The sequence below is a fragment of the Poecilia reticulata genome, linkage group LG14 (assembly GCF_000633615.1).
Source record: "Poecilia reticulata strain Guanapo linkage group LG14, Guppy_female_1.0+MT, whole genome shotgun sequence".
NCBI lineage: Eukaryota > Metazoa > Chordata > Actinopteri > Cyprinodontiformes > Poeciliidae > Poecilia > Poecilia reticulata.
In genome coordinates this window covers 11979487-11997394 of record NC_024344.1, presented here as the reverse complement: position 1 = coordinate 11997394, position 17908 = coordinate 11979487, and the positions used below count along the sequence as shown (strand labels likewise).

The window sequence follows — 17908 nt, the reverse complement described above, 5'->3', positions numbered from 1 at the left end:
CCGCCCTCGAGGAAACGCATCAATCGATGAGGAGAACAGAAATGTTATTTGCCAGATTCATCCGTCGTTAATCCCGGTTGGGCAAAATAGACTGAAAAGTGCAAAAAAAAAAAAAAAATTTAAATGATTCCGGGCGAGATGATAGAGCAGGGTACGGTCCACGGTTAGGTAGGTGGCTAATTCCTGAAATAGGGCCTGTCAATTATGCATGTTTCTGGTTGGCCTCTCTCCCTCCAACTTGGGAGGTGCATTAGCTTGGCAGAAAAAAGAAGAAGCATAAAGGGAAGGGACACTAGAGGGAGACAGCTTGTTCACATCTGCAGTCTTTACCGCAGGTGCACCTTGAGGGCTTCTGACTTTTACCTGCTCGAGAGAAAAATCACTCGGCCTAAAGTAAGCAATATGAAATCATTCACAAATTCCGAAAATGGTCTCAAGTGTCCGAGTGATCCTCATGACAAAACGGTTCAACGAGACAGAAGCGGTTTCCTCTGAGCTGCAGCAGCATTTCACACAGGAGTACACTTCGAGAACATGTAGTTCCGTTGATATGAAAGATCCCAATTCAGCTTCAAACTTCACTTTAATGAATGTTGGACATCATTTTCTCTCGAGAGGTTAATGTATTTTATTTCTGATTTCATTCAGATAAAAAAGTCCTGAATTTTAGGAACTTTTTTTTTTTCTTGACAAGGTCAGGTCGGAAACGGAATGGCTCTCAATGTCGTTTCTCTCTTGCCCCACTCGTCTCTTTAGCTTCCACACACTATGAAGTACGCTTCTTCCCCCAGTTCCCACAAAACCTCCAGTTTTTATGCAACGAGTCAGTTAGCAACAAAGATTTTCTTCCCCGAGCCCCTCTCTCAATTCAGAAGCGCTTCACATTTCACCGCCGAATACAGGCTCGCACTAATACACCGACAGGCTCGGAGAAAATCTTTCCGTTTCCCTAAATGTTATGTAAATGACGAAGAGCTCTGGGGATGCAGGACACAAAAGATGTCTTCCTTGAAACGCGTTGTCCCCCAATTAATCAAAACATTGTCAGACGCTGTCACCTTCATAAATGTGTCCAAGTAATGGTGATGGAACTGTACGCTCTGCATCACTTTCAAGGGGGGGAATAAAAAGAGGTTTGCACAGAGTTTTATATAAAGAAGCAAAAGAAGCCTGTCTGCTGTTCTTTTTTTTTTCATTCAGTAGTAAACGCTCAGCTGCCCCAACCAGCATGGCTGTCAGACTGAAGTTGCTTAAAGAGGAATAAACATTTTAGGCACTTTCATCCGGCTGTGGGGGCAGCTCAGATTAAAGCGGAGCACAGCTTTATTTAAAAATCTATAAAGATTTCTCTTCCAGTCTGTCTTGTACACAGATTCAGAGACTGAAATCATGAACTCGCATACAGTGGCCTGGGAAAGCATTCATACCCTCTGAACTTGTTAGATTAGATTAGAGTCACACATTGCAGTGCTGATTGGAGAGCAGAGTTGTTAAGTGGAAGAGAAATGTTGCACGGTTTCGAATAATCTTTTACAAAATAAAATCTGACAAGGATAGAAGGCATTTCTGGTGAGCCCTTTAGACTCTGATACAATCTAGCACAACCAATCGGCTACAAAAGTCAACCCAAGTAGTTATCAAAAAGTCTACCTTTGATCTGTAAAGGCATCATGGAGACCATGGAGCACAACAGAGAGGACAGGGGTAAAGATGCAGAGAAATGTGAAGTACAGATAGGTTATACAGTAATATCCCAAAATTTTGAGATCTCACTGAGAGATCTTCAGACCATCATCTGAAAATATGAATTTTGTAAAACCAGGACACGACCCTCCTAAACTGGACCTAAACTAATTGACGGGGAAAGAAGATATTTTTTAGTAAATCAGTCACACTATGACGCCTCTGAAGGACCTGCAGAGATCCTACAAACTAAATGTCATGTGAGGTGGAAAACCAACACTACACCACCATGTACACACCACCCCTATTGAAAAACATGGTGGTGGCAGTATTGTGCTGTGCAGATACATTAAGCAAAGACATGGAAGCTGGTCAGAGGTGATGGGAAGTTGGATAGAGCTAAAAATAGGACACCCTTGCATTGAAAGAGCTAGGACTTTAAACATGCTCCCAGAGTGAACATAGCACTGGTTAGAGTGATGCAAATTTATGAGTAAGAATCTGGAATTTGTTGTAAGGTTACAAACTTGCTATTCATATATTTTCCTTCAAATTTGACTGAACTTTAGCAGGCATTTCAGTTTGTCTGCACGAGGAAAGCCGGTGGAGGCATACCACCAAAACACCAGCAGAAAGTCGTTCTACAAAGTGTTGCCCGAGTGGAGCTGTGTGCAAATGCTCACATGTGTCACATAATATACAACAAAAACATATTGAGTTATTTGACTGGAACATAAGAGATATGAAAAGGGGCAAAAGTTGCGACTGTATGAGGCGGCGGTGTTTACTTTGCCACAAACATGTCTTGATTTCAAATGTGCAACCCTTTGTAAAATACGATACAATGTCACACCAACAGTACCTTCCCAAACATGTTTAACTTGACTCCCGTCATGGTACGGCAGTAATAACTATGATAAGAAAACTGAATAATTCACAATCCCACCGTGAAAGCAGAGCCTCCAGTGTTTTTTATTTTGAGCGTAAAACAGAGGTTGCTCTTCATGTGTTAAATCCACAGTGATTTTCTTACACCTCGCAATGGGCTTTAGAGCTTGTTGTTCCTTAGAGCTCGCGTTCAACATCAATTTATAACCTCCCTCACTTCTTTGTGTCTGCAGCTGGATGAGAGCGTGCATTTTTTATTTTTTTTCTAGGGGAGACATATAAAGAACCTGCCTCCCATCTGACAACAGTAATGTAATCATAAATGCATCACAAAATGGCATGGGACAGAACTACGGCGCAAAGACGGGTGTAATAGTCTTTCTCACACGGCGTTATATTTCCATTTTCTATGACACTCCGATGCGGCGAGGAATTACCATTTGGCTGCGCACCTTTGTTTCAGAGCTACAGACGGCTCCTGTGTGGAAAGTCCCAGAACTAATGACAGACTTTTAGCTGCTAAACTGACAAAAGTGTTGTTATTTGGGTTTTATCTTCAGCATTGTTTCAAAAACATGCTGCCTGGCCAGATAAGAAATTCCCTGTGGTGGAACCCTCAACAGTCAGGGAAGACAGGCCTATTCAAAAGGCTTCTCCGACTGTGAATAATAAAACAGGATCACGAGTCACATTTCACATGGAAAACTGGAAGACTCCTTATGCTAGAATTAATGAGAACTGCATTTATGTGATATTTTTGTTTCTCATTTTAAAATACCGTCTTAGACCGTAAACATTTCTTCCTCTCTGCCATACTCTGTATGCTCATTCATTCTTAATATTTTACTAAGCTTTTTTCTTTTCTATTTTTTTTGTACCTCCTCAAGGTTATTAGAAGACAGAGCCAGCTTATCTCCGTGTACACTGTGCAGAGGGCAGGGCTGACAGCTCATTATAGGTCATCTACATGAAAAGATCCATAATTACACTACTGTATGTACGGATACCAGACTTTATTGATCCCCATGGGAAATTTCTTTTTGTTGGCTATTGTGATGAATAAGGCAGTTGAAGGTGAGACCTTTGGGTCAGCGACTGAGATTCAGTATCTTGCTCAGGGACACGTGAACAGAGCTGAACATTGATTTTGTGCCTCAAAGAGCTTTCTTTAATTTATCTGTCCTAAAACCACTGCTCAATCTTTGCTGCATTTCATCGCTTTGGGTGGGAGATGTTTTAATAATTCAGCAAGCTGAGTGTATTGTTACAATTTCAGCACTGATGGCATAGCTATATCATCTTTAGAACTATGATTGAGCTGCAAGCAAACCTTCGAGTTTGTAAAATATAAAATTGCAGTGCATCAATAATAGTAAGGTGGTAGAAAAAATTAAAGCATTGTTTTCTAAAGTTTGAATGAAAAAAAAAATCTGAAAATGTTCTTGTGTAGAGAACATAAAACAACAACGTCGTTAAGACTGATAAACACACTAAATGTGACAGGGATAAAGTGTCAAGAAGATGATAGCAGGGCTAACTTATGAACAATGCAGAGGTGAGAACATCTTACAGAGCGTTCTTCTCTTCGTTCAACTTCTACATGTGTTTAATCAGTGAAAGGTTTATTGAGAACTGGTGCCAATCTCCAGTTGTCAACGGGCAACACTTTTTGCCAGTCCATTCCATCCAAGTTACGAATGCTCACACAAATATCACTACACATAATCCTGAACTGACATTATGATGGCTCCGCTGCTGGGTAGAAGTAGAGCAAACCTCCGACAAACATACAGTGTTATAATGGCAGAGGTAGTGTAACTCAATGCATTACCCGATAAATTTTTTGAGTAATTTTTGCTTTATCATCCAACACTGAAGCACATTCCTACATCAGGTCTGTAAAGTTATTTACAGGAAACAACGATCAAATCAATGGGAAAGCCCAAGTCTTTCACAGCCAGAATAAGAAAGAGGGGAACAAAGTCTCATTGGATGTGAGTGTGAAAGATGTGTCGGACGCATTTTTGCACATGCAAAGCGGGCGAGTAATGACTTAAATAACACTGGCTTGTGAAAACATGCCTTCAGAAAAAATGCTTAGATGTAAATACCACAGTTACTGCAGCACATGTTTTCATGCTGTCATAGAGGTGCCATTAGAATTTACCCACATAAAATAAGGTATGATTACCTTCACCTATTGATTTTTTTTATTTGACTTTTTTGTCATAAGTGTCCTTATGACAAAAAATGGGATATTTACTAGCAGTTACCTTTATGCAGACAAATACGTTTGCATATTCCCCACTGACAACGTTGGACCATAATTTCCTCCTTCATCAGCTGTGACAAAACACAGAAATGTTTATGGTAGTTCACTTCCTTCAGATAAGGGGCGTCTACTTTGGGACAAATAGCAACCGCCGCTGACAAACCCCCTAGAATGACTGACAGGTGGSATCATGTTAATCGTCAGAACGATAACAGACTTAAGTTGCTATTTAAATCTTTTGTTGAAAAGTTCTACATTTTTTCATATAACAATATTGCAATGTTAGAAAAAAAAATCGCAGTGCTTTATTTTTTTCGATTGTTGTGCAGCCCAACCCTGAAAACACTATTCACTCCATGAAACATGGTGGTGGCACTATCATGCTGTTGGAATGCCTTTATTCAGCAAGAACAGGGAATGAGATCAGTTGATGGAGAGATGACTGTATTATAATTTTTTTTTACAGATTTTTTTGTGACTCTAGTGAACTTCATATATAGCGACAAGGGAATAAGAAGAGGGAGAAGAGGGGAAGACATGCAGGTCCAAAGGTCAGGAATTGAACCCCACGAGGCTGCATCAGGACTCAATTGTATGGAGCTAATTTAGTTCCATTGAAGTTCACCTTCCACACAGCAATAATCTTAAAAATATAGTCAGAGCTACAATGATATGATTAAGGACAATGCATATTAATTTGTTTGAATAGCCCACTAAAAATACCTAAATCCAAATGAGAATTTGTGGCTTGATCAACACACACACAAAAAAAAATCTGTTCGAGCTCTTATATTATTCTATCACATAAAGTTTGTATTAAATACATAAAACTACAAACCAAAGTTTTAGCAACATATTAAAGTTCAAATGGTTTTGAATATGTTTGCAGTTCTGTGTCTCAGATAATATACGCTGCTGCTCTAATTAGATTAAATAATGAATAACTTTTTTTTTTTTCCAGTTGTTACTCTTCCAATTATTGTTGAATTTTAAACAAGATGGACGCTTATGGTGCTGCACCGTACTCTGGTTCACACATCATGAAGCTTTCAGCTGAATTAAACTGTGAATATATTCAAAAACATAACAATCAAGATTAATTAAATATGAAGGAGAAAATATGAAAAGTCATATATTATATATTCTTCCCATGAGACAGCTTTATTGCAGACGAATAAGATATAAATGTAAATTACTACTGAATGCCTGTCTTTTTTTATTGTATTGTAACTTGTAAACAATATCAATTAAAATATATATTTGCTACAGTCTGTGTCCACTGATTTAGAAGAGCAATAAGCCAGTAGTACCTCTAGTGGCTTATTGCTTAATTAAATGACAAATCGGAGGATTGGTTTGCAGATTGCCTGAATTGACGTCAATTGGATTGGTTAGGTGACAGAGCCAAGCTCCGCCCCCTGTGGGCCAAGGTAGAGCGTGCTGAGAGAGGGAGGAGGGAGCAGGGGCTGAGCTGATCCCACGTGTGACGCTTTCATTCCCGGCTCAGTAATATTCTCATAGCGGGGCTTTGCATATCTCCTGCCCTATCTGTGTGTGTCTGTCACTGTTACTGTAGTCCCAGCCTCTATAGTTTGGAATAGATATGGAAGGAGACGGGAGTCAAGCCACGTCCGGAAGCCTAAATGATTCACAACATGACCCGGGGTAAGAATCTTTTTCTAAATTTAAACCTAAGGTACGTTTTTTTTCATGTTACAACATCTTGGAGAGGACTTCGGCTGCCGTGCTGGATTCGTCCTCGCGCAGTACGCACTTAAACCCGTGCACGGGTCCGTTCCCAGATGCAGTTTTAAACACCACAGCTTTGTAGCGAGAGTGGCCTCCCCCTTTTATGTAGATAGAGAGTAATTACTAAGCGCGAATGTGCTTTCATAGTCTCCCTTTATCCTTTAAGGTCGCTTTTAGAAGTAGTTAGTCGTCAAAATGGCCGAACTGACATCTGGACTCACTTCTGTTGTGTTTTCCCCTTACAGTAAAATGTTTATCGGTGGCCTCAGCTGGCAAACCTCACCAGGTGAGACTGTTATTCTCTTTTGTCGCCGTGTCCAATATTTCTTGTTGTTTTTTGTTTTTTTTGTCGCTGTGACTGAGTGCTCGTTAGCTGCTGGCGGTGTATGTGCGAATGTGCCCTGTCTGTGCAGTAGTGTTCTGTATGGGATATCTCTGTAGTGTGTGTGCGCACGATGTTATTTTTGATCTCCGTCCATCTGAAGTCCTCTATTCGACCCCTATGCGCATCGCGGGGTGTTCTTTCCTCCCCCCTTCCCTTCCTTTTTATTTGAAATGCAGTGACAACAGCGTTCCCATATGTTTTCTGTCAAATAACCCGACATATTCTCTCTGTTCACAGACAGCCTTAGAGACTATTTTAGTAAATTCGGAGAAATAAGAGAATGTATGGTGATGAGAGACCCCACGACAAAACGTTCAAGGTAAATACAGGGCTTTTTCCCTACTTTTCCTTCCCACTGCACATGACGATATCGCTTACTTTGACCGTGTTTAGTATTAATCCAGCTTGTGTGTGCGTGCGCGCGTGTCACTGAGTGTCCCTGTCTGCGCGCGCGCCTGCGTGTGGTTTCACAGCGAGCCAGATAAGCTTAAATGCTCGCTGCTGTAAAGCTGCGGCCGATTGCAATTTGACATTGACTTTGTGACTGCACCACAATGTTGGTGGAGCGTCGTCTCACTGTGTAACACACCACATAATGTTCAGCGCTGTCCCCCCCGTGCCTGTTTTAAATTTCTGCTATGATATATTTAAAAAAAAAAAATTATAACAGTATTAAGGTCACATGAATGTTAGGATGTTTGTCTTTCACATTGTTTTAACTTACTTTGGGCAAAAAATTAAAAATGTTATTTTTTGAGTGAATTTTGTATGTATAAAAATTCTAAACTTCTCTGTGTTTCTGTTTTGCAGAGGATTTGGGTTTGTTACGTTTACAGATGCTGCCAGTGTAGATAAAGTCTTAGCTCAACAGCACCATGAATTAGACTCAAAGACGGTGAGTTTATGCTTTTTGCACTTACATAAGAGTTTTATTCATGTTCTGTCTTTGATGTGTTTTGCCAACTGTGACGTTTTTTTTTCCGCTTTGCCTGAGGCTCCCTGGCCAAGCACCTATTAAGGTTAACAGGCTGCTTCAATCAAAGTCAGGTGCATTGGCTAAAATGTGCACAAGCTACAGGAAAAAAAAAAACATGGATGTATTCACTTTTACTTGTCTGGTTGAAAGATGGGGCTGACACGCCCCCTCTTTCTGTGCTGCCACATGTGCAGCGTGCACATATCTGCTGTGGACACAAAAGGGCGCGCTGTCTCAGGGTTCAGTTTGATCACTTTTGATGCACTGATCATGTGCTTAAGAAGAATGAGCTTGATGTATAGTCCCCCTACACACACTGAAAACAATGTTTTTGCATTTACAATCCATACTAATCTTTTTAAAACACCCAACATGCCGTTCAAACTATCTATTGAATTTAATAAAATATAATTACATCGGATAAATGTATTAGCGTGGTGGCAATCAATGAGCAGCGACGAATTAGATGGTTGATGTTGCAAACATTTATGGTTGAAAAAGAGTTCAGCCATCTGACTTGCTTAAATAAGCAAATTGATTCACATACATTGAGATTTTGTGAGACGTGTTAGAGTTTCGAAATTTGTCATCAGATAAATATTAAAAGATTTTAGAGAGGTTTTTACAGTCATTGATTAGATGGGATTAAGCTGGAATTAAATTTGTCAGGGATTTCTTCTTCTTAATATCCAGATTTGGAGTCACAGTGTATGTAATAGCAAATGCACATTCAAGAAACGTGTTTGTGTGACAGATCTATTATTATTATTATTATTATATTAAAAAAACTGAGAATATTTTTCACCTGGGGAAAATGTGGAGAATATTTTCAGTGGTAATTTATGCTTTTATTTTCTCCATTCTAAAAGGGTTGCTGTACAGTGGACAGCAGACCCAGCATTTTTAGCAATTCTTTTAACTACAAGGTTTGCAGTAGTCTAGTTGCTCCTTTTTTTTATTAGGGACATTGACCTTTTTGGATGGCATTCAAAATAGCTCTTTTTTTCAAGGCTTCACTTCTTTAAATGGTTTTGTGGGTTTGGTATTTGTGCTGCTCTTAAATTGAAAAAAAAAAAAAAGATAAAAAAAACATGCTTTTTTATTCTTTTTTAAATTATGCATAAAATCTGATCTCGAAAGCAAAAATTTAAAAAAAATTTGTTTTAGGCTTTTTCTTCCTCCTTCAAGAAAGATCAGTTCATTCCCGTCTCTCACTTGAAGGTTTATTTTAGCCTTCCTTCGTAGAAACGTTTTATTTGTTGTGTCCTCTGCCCTATCGGTTCTATTACAGTGTTATGGGAAAATGGGCGATAAAGCCATACAGTACCTTCATGTAGAGTGAAGGCAAGGTGAAATTACCAATAAGTAACACTAACAGCGTCCATAGAGGGGACTCCATACAGGCACGTTAAGAGGCTGTTTTAAACAGGAATGGGGGAGAGCGATTCAAACATACTTTGAATCCTGAGCAGTTTGATAACTTCAAGTTTGACATTTTGAATGAACAGCTTTGTGACAGTTTGACAGCATATATACTTACAGCAAAGGTCGGTATTGGGGGAGGAGGGTTGCATATATATATATATATATATATATATAAAAGAAAAAATATATACTCACACCTGAGAGCTGGCCAGCGCTGCTCCAGTCTTGTGCTGATGCTTGATAAATGAAGCCATTCTTGCTCTGTTGCCTTGCCCGAAGGCACCCTGTGAATAGTGGCAGGAAGAAATGGTTAAATTCCTCCAGTTGTTTTAATTGGTCTGTTAAGATATTCACCGGATTACAGCGATGACCTGCTAATACGTTATTCTCAAAGCACAGTTTTTTTTTTTTTTTTTTAGGTCATGGTCATTGATTGAAGATTTTATTCTTGGTCTAGTACAAAAGTTCATTCAGCCTTTTTTTTTTTTAAACTATGCTGTTAAAAGGGAAATGATGTCATTACTGATGACCTTTTGTTTAATCAGGATAAAATGCACTATTGGTTATCTAAATTTCCATTTGTGATGCTGGTAGAATCATTATACGTTGCACTAATTATAAAAGCATATAAAAGCATGCAAGTTAGTTTTTCATCCACTAATGGAAATGAGTTCTTGTGTATATATCACACCTATTCTAGGCTTGAGGTCATATTTGACAGACTTGTGTCATATATTTTATATCTGACAGTTCCTTACCTTGAGAACCAAACGGTGACATTTTAAGGTCTTACACCAGATCATCAATGTTTATCAAACCAAAAATTTCTGCTTTCCAACACACCTTCCTGTTTCTTTATGCTCTGAGATGTTTCCCTGTTTATTTATCTTAACTCTGCCAGTTTTTTCCCACCTTTAAAATCAATGCATATTTATTTAGACATATCGAAGGTATTTTGTTTCTTTTATTATTCAGAAGGAAGCAAAAAAAAAAAAAAAAAGCCAGAGACCTAGCCAGTGCATTTGTCTCTCAAAGGAAGAGAAGCAAATCCAAGATCGATAAATTGTCACCTGGTGGGCGCATGTTAATGACCGGTTTTGGAAAGCATAGTATTTATGATCATAATTTAATTAATTGGGCTTTTTTGTTTTATAGAATAAAAAGCAAGTTGGTCAACAATATTCTGAAATACTTACATTTGGTTGGTGGTTCTGTGATTATAGGTGCAATAAGTGACCTTGAAATCATACGCAAATTGTATGCTTTTTTAAAATTATTGTTTCATTACTTGCAGGTGTTGGTAGTCATGGATGACATTATCATTGACGTGCATTGGTACATGCTGAAACTGTTCTTTTCTAGTTTCTAAAGTGCAGTTCATCCGCGTGCAGCAAAAAAAGCACAAGCTGTTTGCGTTGTCCTTGTTGCCATTTGTCACTTTGCTTTATCTGCTGTGCTGTTTTGTACTTTAACGTTTCCACTATCAAGATGGCATTGCGTTAGGATCTATCATATCTTTTATAAAGTTGTACAGCAGTAGCAGCAAGAATTTAAATAAATAAATAAAAAATATTCGGGCCAGCAAAAAATGGATAGTTCTTGATGTGTTTGCAGATGCTGATTCGATACAAGTCTCCCACTTTTATAGTGCCCAAAGAAATCCTTATAGGTCCCCTTTTGTCCCTGGTAACCTTGAAAGAAGTGAGTGGCTGGAGGTGGAATGACTGTGAGCAAGTTTAGTCATGTCAGCAGTACACGGGACATTTCTTTTTTGTGTGTTATTTCCAACATTAAAAGTTTTAACATTCCGTCAAGCCAGTACAGAAAGGTAAGGCTTAGTACTTTCTCACATACAGCTTTATTTGGTACCATTTTATTTAGTTTTAGTTACTTCACGCATTTCTTTTTATTTTACAGTTTTATTTTTATAATAAGTATGCAGTGAAATAAAATTTTATTTAATTGTCATTTAATTAAGCAAAAGTTCTTGCTCATCAATGTGTGCCCAGAAGTTGTGTTCAGTCTTCATGGTAATCCAGCCAGCACTTTGCTACAGCAACATTTGATTCTATGAACAAATGGATTGTGGGAAAAAATGTTAACTAACAAAATATTACAGAATTATTGTCTAGTGTTCAGCTTAAAATGATAGACGCAGATAAGCAACTTACATTGATGATGGGGAAAACTTCAGGACCAAGAAGAGAAGTTAAGACGGCAACACTATCCTTTTTACTGTCACTTATGCACCTTATGTAGCTGACTCAAGCAAGCAAAATGTTTTCCACCTGTCTTGTTGGAAGTGTTTCCGGTTCCTATGAAATGGGTCTAATGCTTCCATAACCGCTTCAGGTGCTATTGCAGACGTGCGTCACGGCATCCGGTTGGTTATAGGTTTCTGAGCAGACTCACTGATATCTCATTTGAATGTAAGGATGATCGCTGCTCTCCCTGCCCGTCCGTTCAACTCGACTTAAAGATGTTAATGTAAACAGTTGGAAAACAAAATCACAGCTGGTTTACTTTTGTGCATGCAGTGTGTGTATTTTGACCTCTAAATAATATTTTTTTTGCTGCCAAGCCTCAGCCACATTCCATGCATCTTCACCTGGTTTGCTCAGTTGGTTTGTTGCTTCCTCAGCAATTGGTCACACAGCTGCTCCTAAACAGAGACATTTATTATCTCCAGTATGTTATCAAGGTTATTTGTATCTCAATCATAGACAACAAAATAGGACCTAGCACTGCATGCTGTTGAACCAACAATAAGCATTTTTAGTGGCGCAAGAGTCTGCTGCAGCCATTTCTAAACCACCAGCAAAAAAGGTGAAATCTAGATTACTGGTTAGATTAACTTAGTTTACCTTTTTATTTGCTGAATTTGTTCAATGTCATAAATGGTCTTGAAGTCCTGTGTTAGAAAGTGAACTTTAAATGGTGTAAAGCTGAAAAGAAACTCTTAGAGCTGCTGCAGAAATGATAAAAATATCTGCGTCAGATTGGAGTGGATGTTTTATTGTACACTGAACTAAGTAAGCTATGCTCTAAAATAAGGCGAACATAGAAAACAAAAGCATTATTCCTAGAATTCATTGCATCAGTTTGTATATGAGGCATAAAATAAAGCCAAGAATGTGTAGAATACTATTCCTGGATTGTAATTAGAGTAGTTGAATCACATTTTAGAATTTTACTGTAGCAATTTGTTGCATAAATGTATCAAATGTATTAGGTGTTACCATGTTAAATTACCTGTAGAAAATCAGTTCTTGGGTATTTAATCAGGATATATAGGCCCCAAAAACATGGCTAAGAATACACAAAAAAAGGTTTATGCTTATATCTGCCATGCAACTTACCACTTTAAAGCTTTTCAAAATTCATTTCTGTCATACAAACTTTCAAAGGTCATACAGTTCTGTCATATAGGTTGGATTATCTCTCTACCAAAATGCACACAAAATTTCCAAATAACTCCAGAAAGAATAATTGTTGCTGAAGCTGAAATTAAGGAACCAGTAACTGTGTGACCTTTTAATAAAATATCCAATCATGTGAAATTGGTTCATTTGCATTTGCTTCTGGAGGTGTCTTGACTGATGCAATTAAACTGCAGGGGTGTTCTGACCAATTCTGACCAGCAGTTTAAAATAATATTTCTTAAAAGCAAATCTAGCCAAAAGATTTAATTTAGGCAGATTTTCCACTAGTTTGATTTGAGTCACAGACCTAAGCTACTTTAAACAAACTACAGGCCTCCACTCCTGTTTTTTTTTTCTTTCATTGTTCTTCCTCTGTATTTTGTCCGGTTATGAAAACACTTAGGGAAGGATGAATGCGAATGAGACATATGGGCATACACAGCCGGAGGGTTTTGAAACTCGCATGCTGGTAATTCAGAACATATTTACCATTTTTCATGATGTTTGGTTCAATTCAGATAGAAGCAACCCATAGCATCTGTTCAAGAAGATGTTTCAAGGCAGGGTGTTGTGAACCAGAGAGATCACAGTTACATATTTTTTTTCTGTTTCGCAAGTGACAAATGAAAAATGTATAAGGCAGCTGATTGATTGCTGGTTAGTTTATATATTTTTTGTGTTATTTAAAGCGGCTTTAATAATTGAGAGCATATAAAACATTGACGATACTAGAAATATTTCTAAATGGGAAATTAAGTGATTTTTGTCTTGATTTTTCTTGTCTTACATTATTCCAACTTTTATTATTAGTTTGCACTGTGATTCCTATTTTTCTTTAAGTCCTGGAAACTTCACCTGTAACTGACCCCAAGTCAGTTTGTCCTGACAATCTTGATGTTTCAGGTCTAAGCAGGAAAACAGCCCAAGAGCAAATCTGGAGCGGAGGGATGGATGAGTAGCGGCTCGATAGGATTTAGACATAAAGTCAAATTAGTGAGCTGAACCGACTTGTTCGTGTTTAAGTATAGCAGGTGCTCCATCTTCTGCAGTTAATTAAGGGAGATGGCAGTATTAGCACATGGAGGATCTGTCGCTTGTCAGGTACATATTGCTGGATGTTTGTCTAGGCAGTGATGTTGTAACTTTAAAATATTAGTCAGGATCATAATCATTATGATGTTTTTTTTTTTTTTTAGAATGTGGAAGGGTGACAATTTGCTCACAGAGCATGACATCGGTTAAACCCTCATTGCAAATTTTGGGATCATAACAAACTGTTTCTTTTTAAAAGGTGTGTTATTCCACAGCAAAAAAAAAAAAAATCAGTACAGATCGACAGCCCTGATATGACATTTTAATTTTGTGTCTGTTCTGTTGCTATCGCACATGCACACCTGTGGACCTGCTCTCTCTCCTATTAGGAAGAAGCTGTGAGCTTTGATAAGGCTTTTTCCTTTTAGCTTAAACACCACATCATCACAGTAACTTCGATATGTCTTAAGAGAGGAAGAGAGTTTACCCAGGAGCTGCATTAATATATGAAATCCTTTTGTATGATGTGAACTTAAGATATATGCTGGTTCTCTGCCCCGATCTCCCACAGTTGCATGCAAAAGCAGCCCTTAGAGACCCTCTAGTAAAACGCAGAGCCGCGGAAGATAAAAGATGGTCTGTTTGGAGGGGGATTCCTTTTGGTCTGTTCTCATTTCTTATGTTGACATATCAGGTTGTATAATGTCTCGAGGAAATTCACTTTTGCTCTTTGAGAGTTCATATAACAAAGGTGTATCAGAACTTAATTCGGGAAATTCTTGCATTGATGTACCATATAGAGTTGGAGCAAATATATTAAAGTGCTTCACTGGAAAGCTCCGTTTTGCTTTCGGCTACAGCTACATAAGGTGCCTCAACAGCAGCACATCATTACCATGTCAGTAATCGTGCCTATGTGTGCCGTATGAACTGAACCGTGCAGACTGGTTAGATAGTTAAGATTTATCTGAGGCACTCACATTGCAAAAAGGCACACATACTGTAATTGCAGAGCTCTTTGAAAATGGCATCACATTAGTGGATGCCAGTCAATTGTACATAACAGGTTCTGCTACCATGAGATTGCTAGAGTAATTGAATAAATGGGAAAAAAGGACCTCATACGTTGTATAGACAGCTGTTGATAACAGCTGCTGGTAATAATAATACCCAAATCTATATAAGAGATAAAATATTTTCTCACCAAAAASCATGTCATTTGCTAGGTGTGCATTAAAGATTTTGCCCTGGGTAAAAACTGTCATTTTATTGTGCATTATTGAACAACAGTGGGTGGAAACATGGCTGATGTTATTGTTTACATTTGAACCCTTTCTTCCTTCAGCTATAGTAATTCCTCTCAATAACTGTTTGATGCTATGGTCTCATCTTCCAGCCTGCCATGTTTTTGTTCCATTTAGGTTAAGGTAAATTGTTCACTTAACTTCAAGTCTGATTTCTTCTCGTGATATTCTTTTCAAATGGAGGAATACAATATACGGTTAATAAAATATTCTGCTGTTGTTACCCTCCAAGCAAATTTTCATTGAATTGACATAGAAATGTCATCTTCCATTTAAAGAAAGGGTAAATATGGTTAAAAAATGATTGTTGAAATGAAGTCAAAATGGATATATTGATGTTTTACTTTGGTTGATCAGAGGAGCCAAAAGAGGCTGACTATTTGGGTTTTAAGTACAGTTTTCTGGCCTAATGGCCTAATGAACGCTAGAAAACCTTAAGGAACCGTTTTTTGGTAAAAAGAAAAAAAGACACAATTTGGATGTCCAGAGTTGGATGCTTTCTTCTTTATTGATCTTCAAATTAAGTTACTGTATTGCAAATGTTCAAACTTAACCAACTGACATTTGGTAGTATTTTTTTCCTGTGTAATCCCTACTCTTTGCAGTGTTATACAACACCTGATTTTAGGTTCATGGACATTGACAACCAGTTAAGTATGCAGTGGCTTAGATGTTATGCTAGGTTTCTTTGATACATTTTTACCTCTCTGTTTGAAACCCATTTGTGGCAGAACTAGAAAGGCTGTGGCTGATGGCCAACTGGTTGGAAACTCAAACATAAACACATATATTTTTTTCTGATCAGTTAAGATCCTACACCTAAGAACATCAGGTTATGCTGAAAACGACACTCTTCAGTGCAGAAGTTGTTACAGAAGAAGGAAGACCCAGAGGGTTAATGAGGTTTTTAAAACTGAAACAAGACAGTTATAAAATTCTCAAAAGCTCCCTAATGTAAACGACTAAGTGCATTGCCTTTTCAACAACTGTGCAGTCATCTTGAGAAAAATATTATGGATGATATAATTAGATTATCCAGTGGAGGGTTTCATACAGATATATGGCTTTGTGTGCCAAAAACAAGAGAACAAACTAGTGTTTCTGTGTAGTGAACATCATGGTCACAGATGTAAGCGAGGCCGTAAGGAGACAGTAGATGGTGAGAATAATTGTAAACAATGAGAGCTGTCACAAAGATCAGATGCTGCTCAGGGCAGCATCTGAAAGGGGTGGGCCATCCAAGTACTAGAAAATAAAATATATCTTATTTGTCAGTTGTCCCTTGAACAAGTTTGCTACTACTTCTATGCATGTGTAGTAGAGTAAGTTTTCCTTACTGGGAGACTACATTACCTGCTTTCTCCTACAAAAAAATCAAATAATTGCTTGGAGAGGGCAGAAAGGGCTTTCAGAAATGTGTGCACAGTTATATTTCAAGCTTGCGAAGTTAGACATAGTGATTAATTGTGATTAAACACAACCCCAAAGAGTGATTAATTTGATAAGAATTTGTAATCGATTGACAGCACTCGTTTTAATATTGGCATTTTCAGTGTTTAGTAGCTAAACACTAACTTTTGCTATTATAGAATGCCAAGGACATCATAAAGCGTCACCTCTGTTGAGACGATAGATTGTGACATCACCTCTTCTTCTAATATAAATAACTAATGACCACCCATAGCTGAAATACATTTAATGCTGCTAAATATAGTTTTTAAATGGATTTCAGAATCAAAGCTAATTGGTAGTGCAGGTCAGCACTTGACAAAACCACTTGCATAACTCTGATCGCTGCATGTCTAGGCACAATTTGCTGGACTCACGAGTTTAAAAACTCTTAAGATATTCTTTGTTTATTCTCCTACATTTTTCAGAAACATGTTTTCTGATGATCATCCTTGATACATGCCTCTTTCACATTCAAAGAAACTGCTAACCTTAGAGATTTGCATATCTTTTTCACTTAGAAATATTTTCGACGGATCTGTGTTGTAGAGTGTATCCCAGCATACATTTAAAGTTACACAATATACCAAAACTTTTTGCATAAATTTAATGGAAAACCATTCAATAATCGGACATAAAAATGGCTCCCCTATCTTGGGAAGAAAAAAAAAAATACTGATTTGGATAACAGCAAGTATAGAAAATATGCTAATCATGCCTTATTAATATTAGGTTCAAGATGTTTAATGGAAAAATAWATAGTACTGCACAAACTTGAGTGCAAGAACACTAGGAAGTATACTCAAGTGCATGTAATACCACMGAAACAAATGCACTGCAGGTCCACTTAGCCGTTCCTAAACCTAAGTGTCTTACATAACAAAAATGAAAGCTCCAGGAAGGAAGTATCAGGTGAAACTGACACAACATTTCGGTTTTGATGCTTACATTATCCAGTGCAAATCAGAATGCATGTACTACCTCTTGCTCTGATGAAGCCACTTTGTATTTAAAAATCATAACATAAATGTACAGCCTTGGGAAAATAGATTGCCTGAAAGGTCTACATAGGGTGTTCTCATGGCCTAATTTTTATTTCCTTCCTGTAAGTGTGATTTAAATAACTGAAGTATAATTTTACTGGATTTCTGTRCATTTAGTTGCTTCATCTTTCAGCAGAAAACTAACCTTAATTATCCACKGTGTTTAAGTGCTTGCTTGTGCATGTAGAGAACAGACATAATCTTAACAAATTCAAAAACAATCAGTTTAGTCTCCATGATTATCAAAGGCTTGAGATATATATATATATATATATATATA

The 17908-nt window shown here is 37.8% G+C and overlaps 1 protein-coding gene across 4 annotated transcripts in view; it reads left to right on the top strand.

Moving 5' to 3' along the window:
• Nucleotides 1–6295: 6295 nt before the first annotated feature.
• Nucleotides 6296–17908, top strand: part of msi2b (musashi RNA-binding protein 2b) — a 295829-nt gene continuing 284216 nt past the window's right edge. For all 4 annotated transcript variants that reach the window (XM_008427843.2, XM_008427841.2, XM_008427842.2 and 1 more), the window contains exons 1-4: nucleotides 6296–6508; nucleotides 6838–6878; nucleotides 7215–7296; nucleotides 7788–7872. In XM_008427843.2, coding sequence (XP_008426065.1) covers nucleotides 6447–6508; nucleotides 6838–6878; nucleotides 7215–7296; nucleotides 7788–7872 — 270 coding nt within the window. In that variant the 5' untranslated portion in view covers nucleotides 6296–6446. The remainder of the gene's footprint in view (nucleotides 6509–6837; nucleotides 6879–7214; nucleotides 7297–7787; nucleotides 7873–17908) is intronic.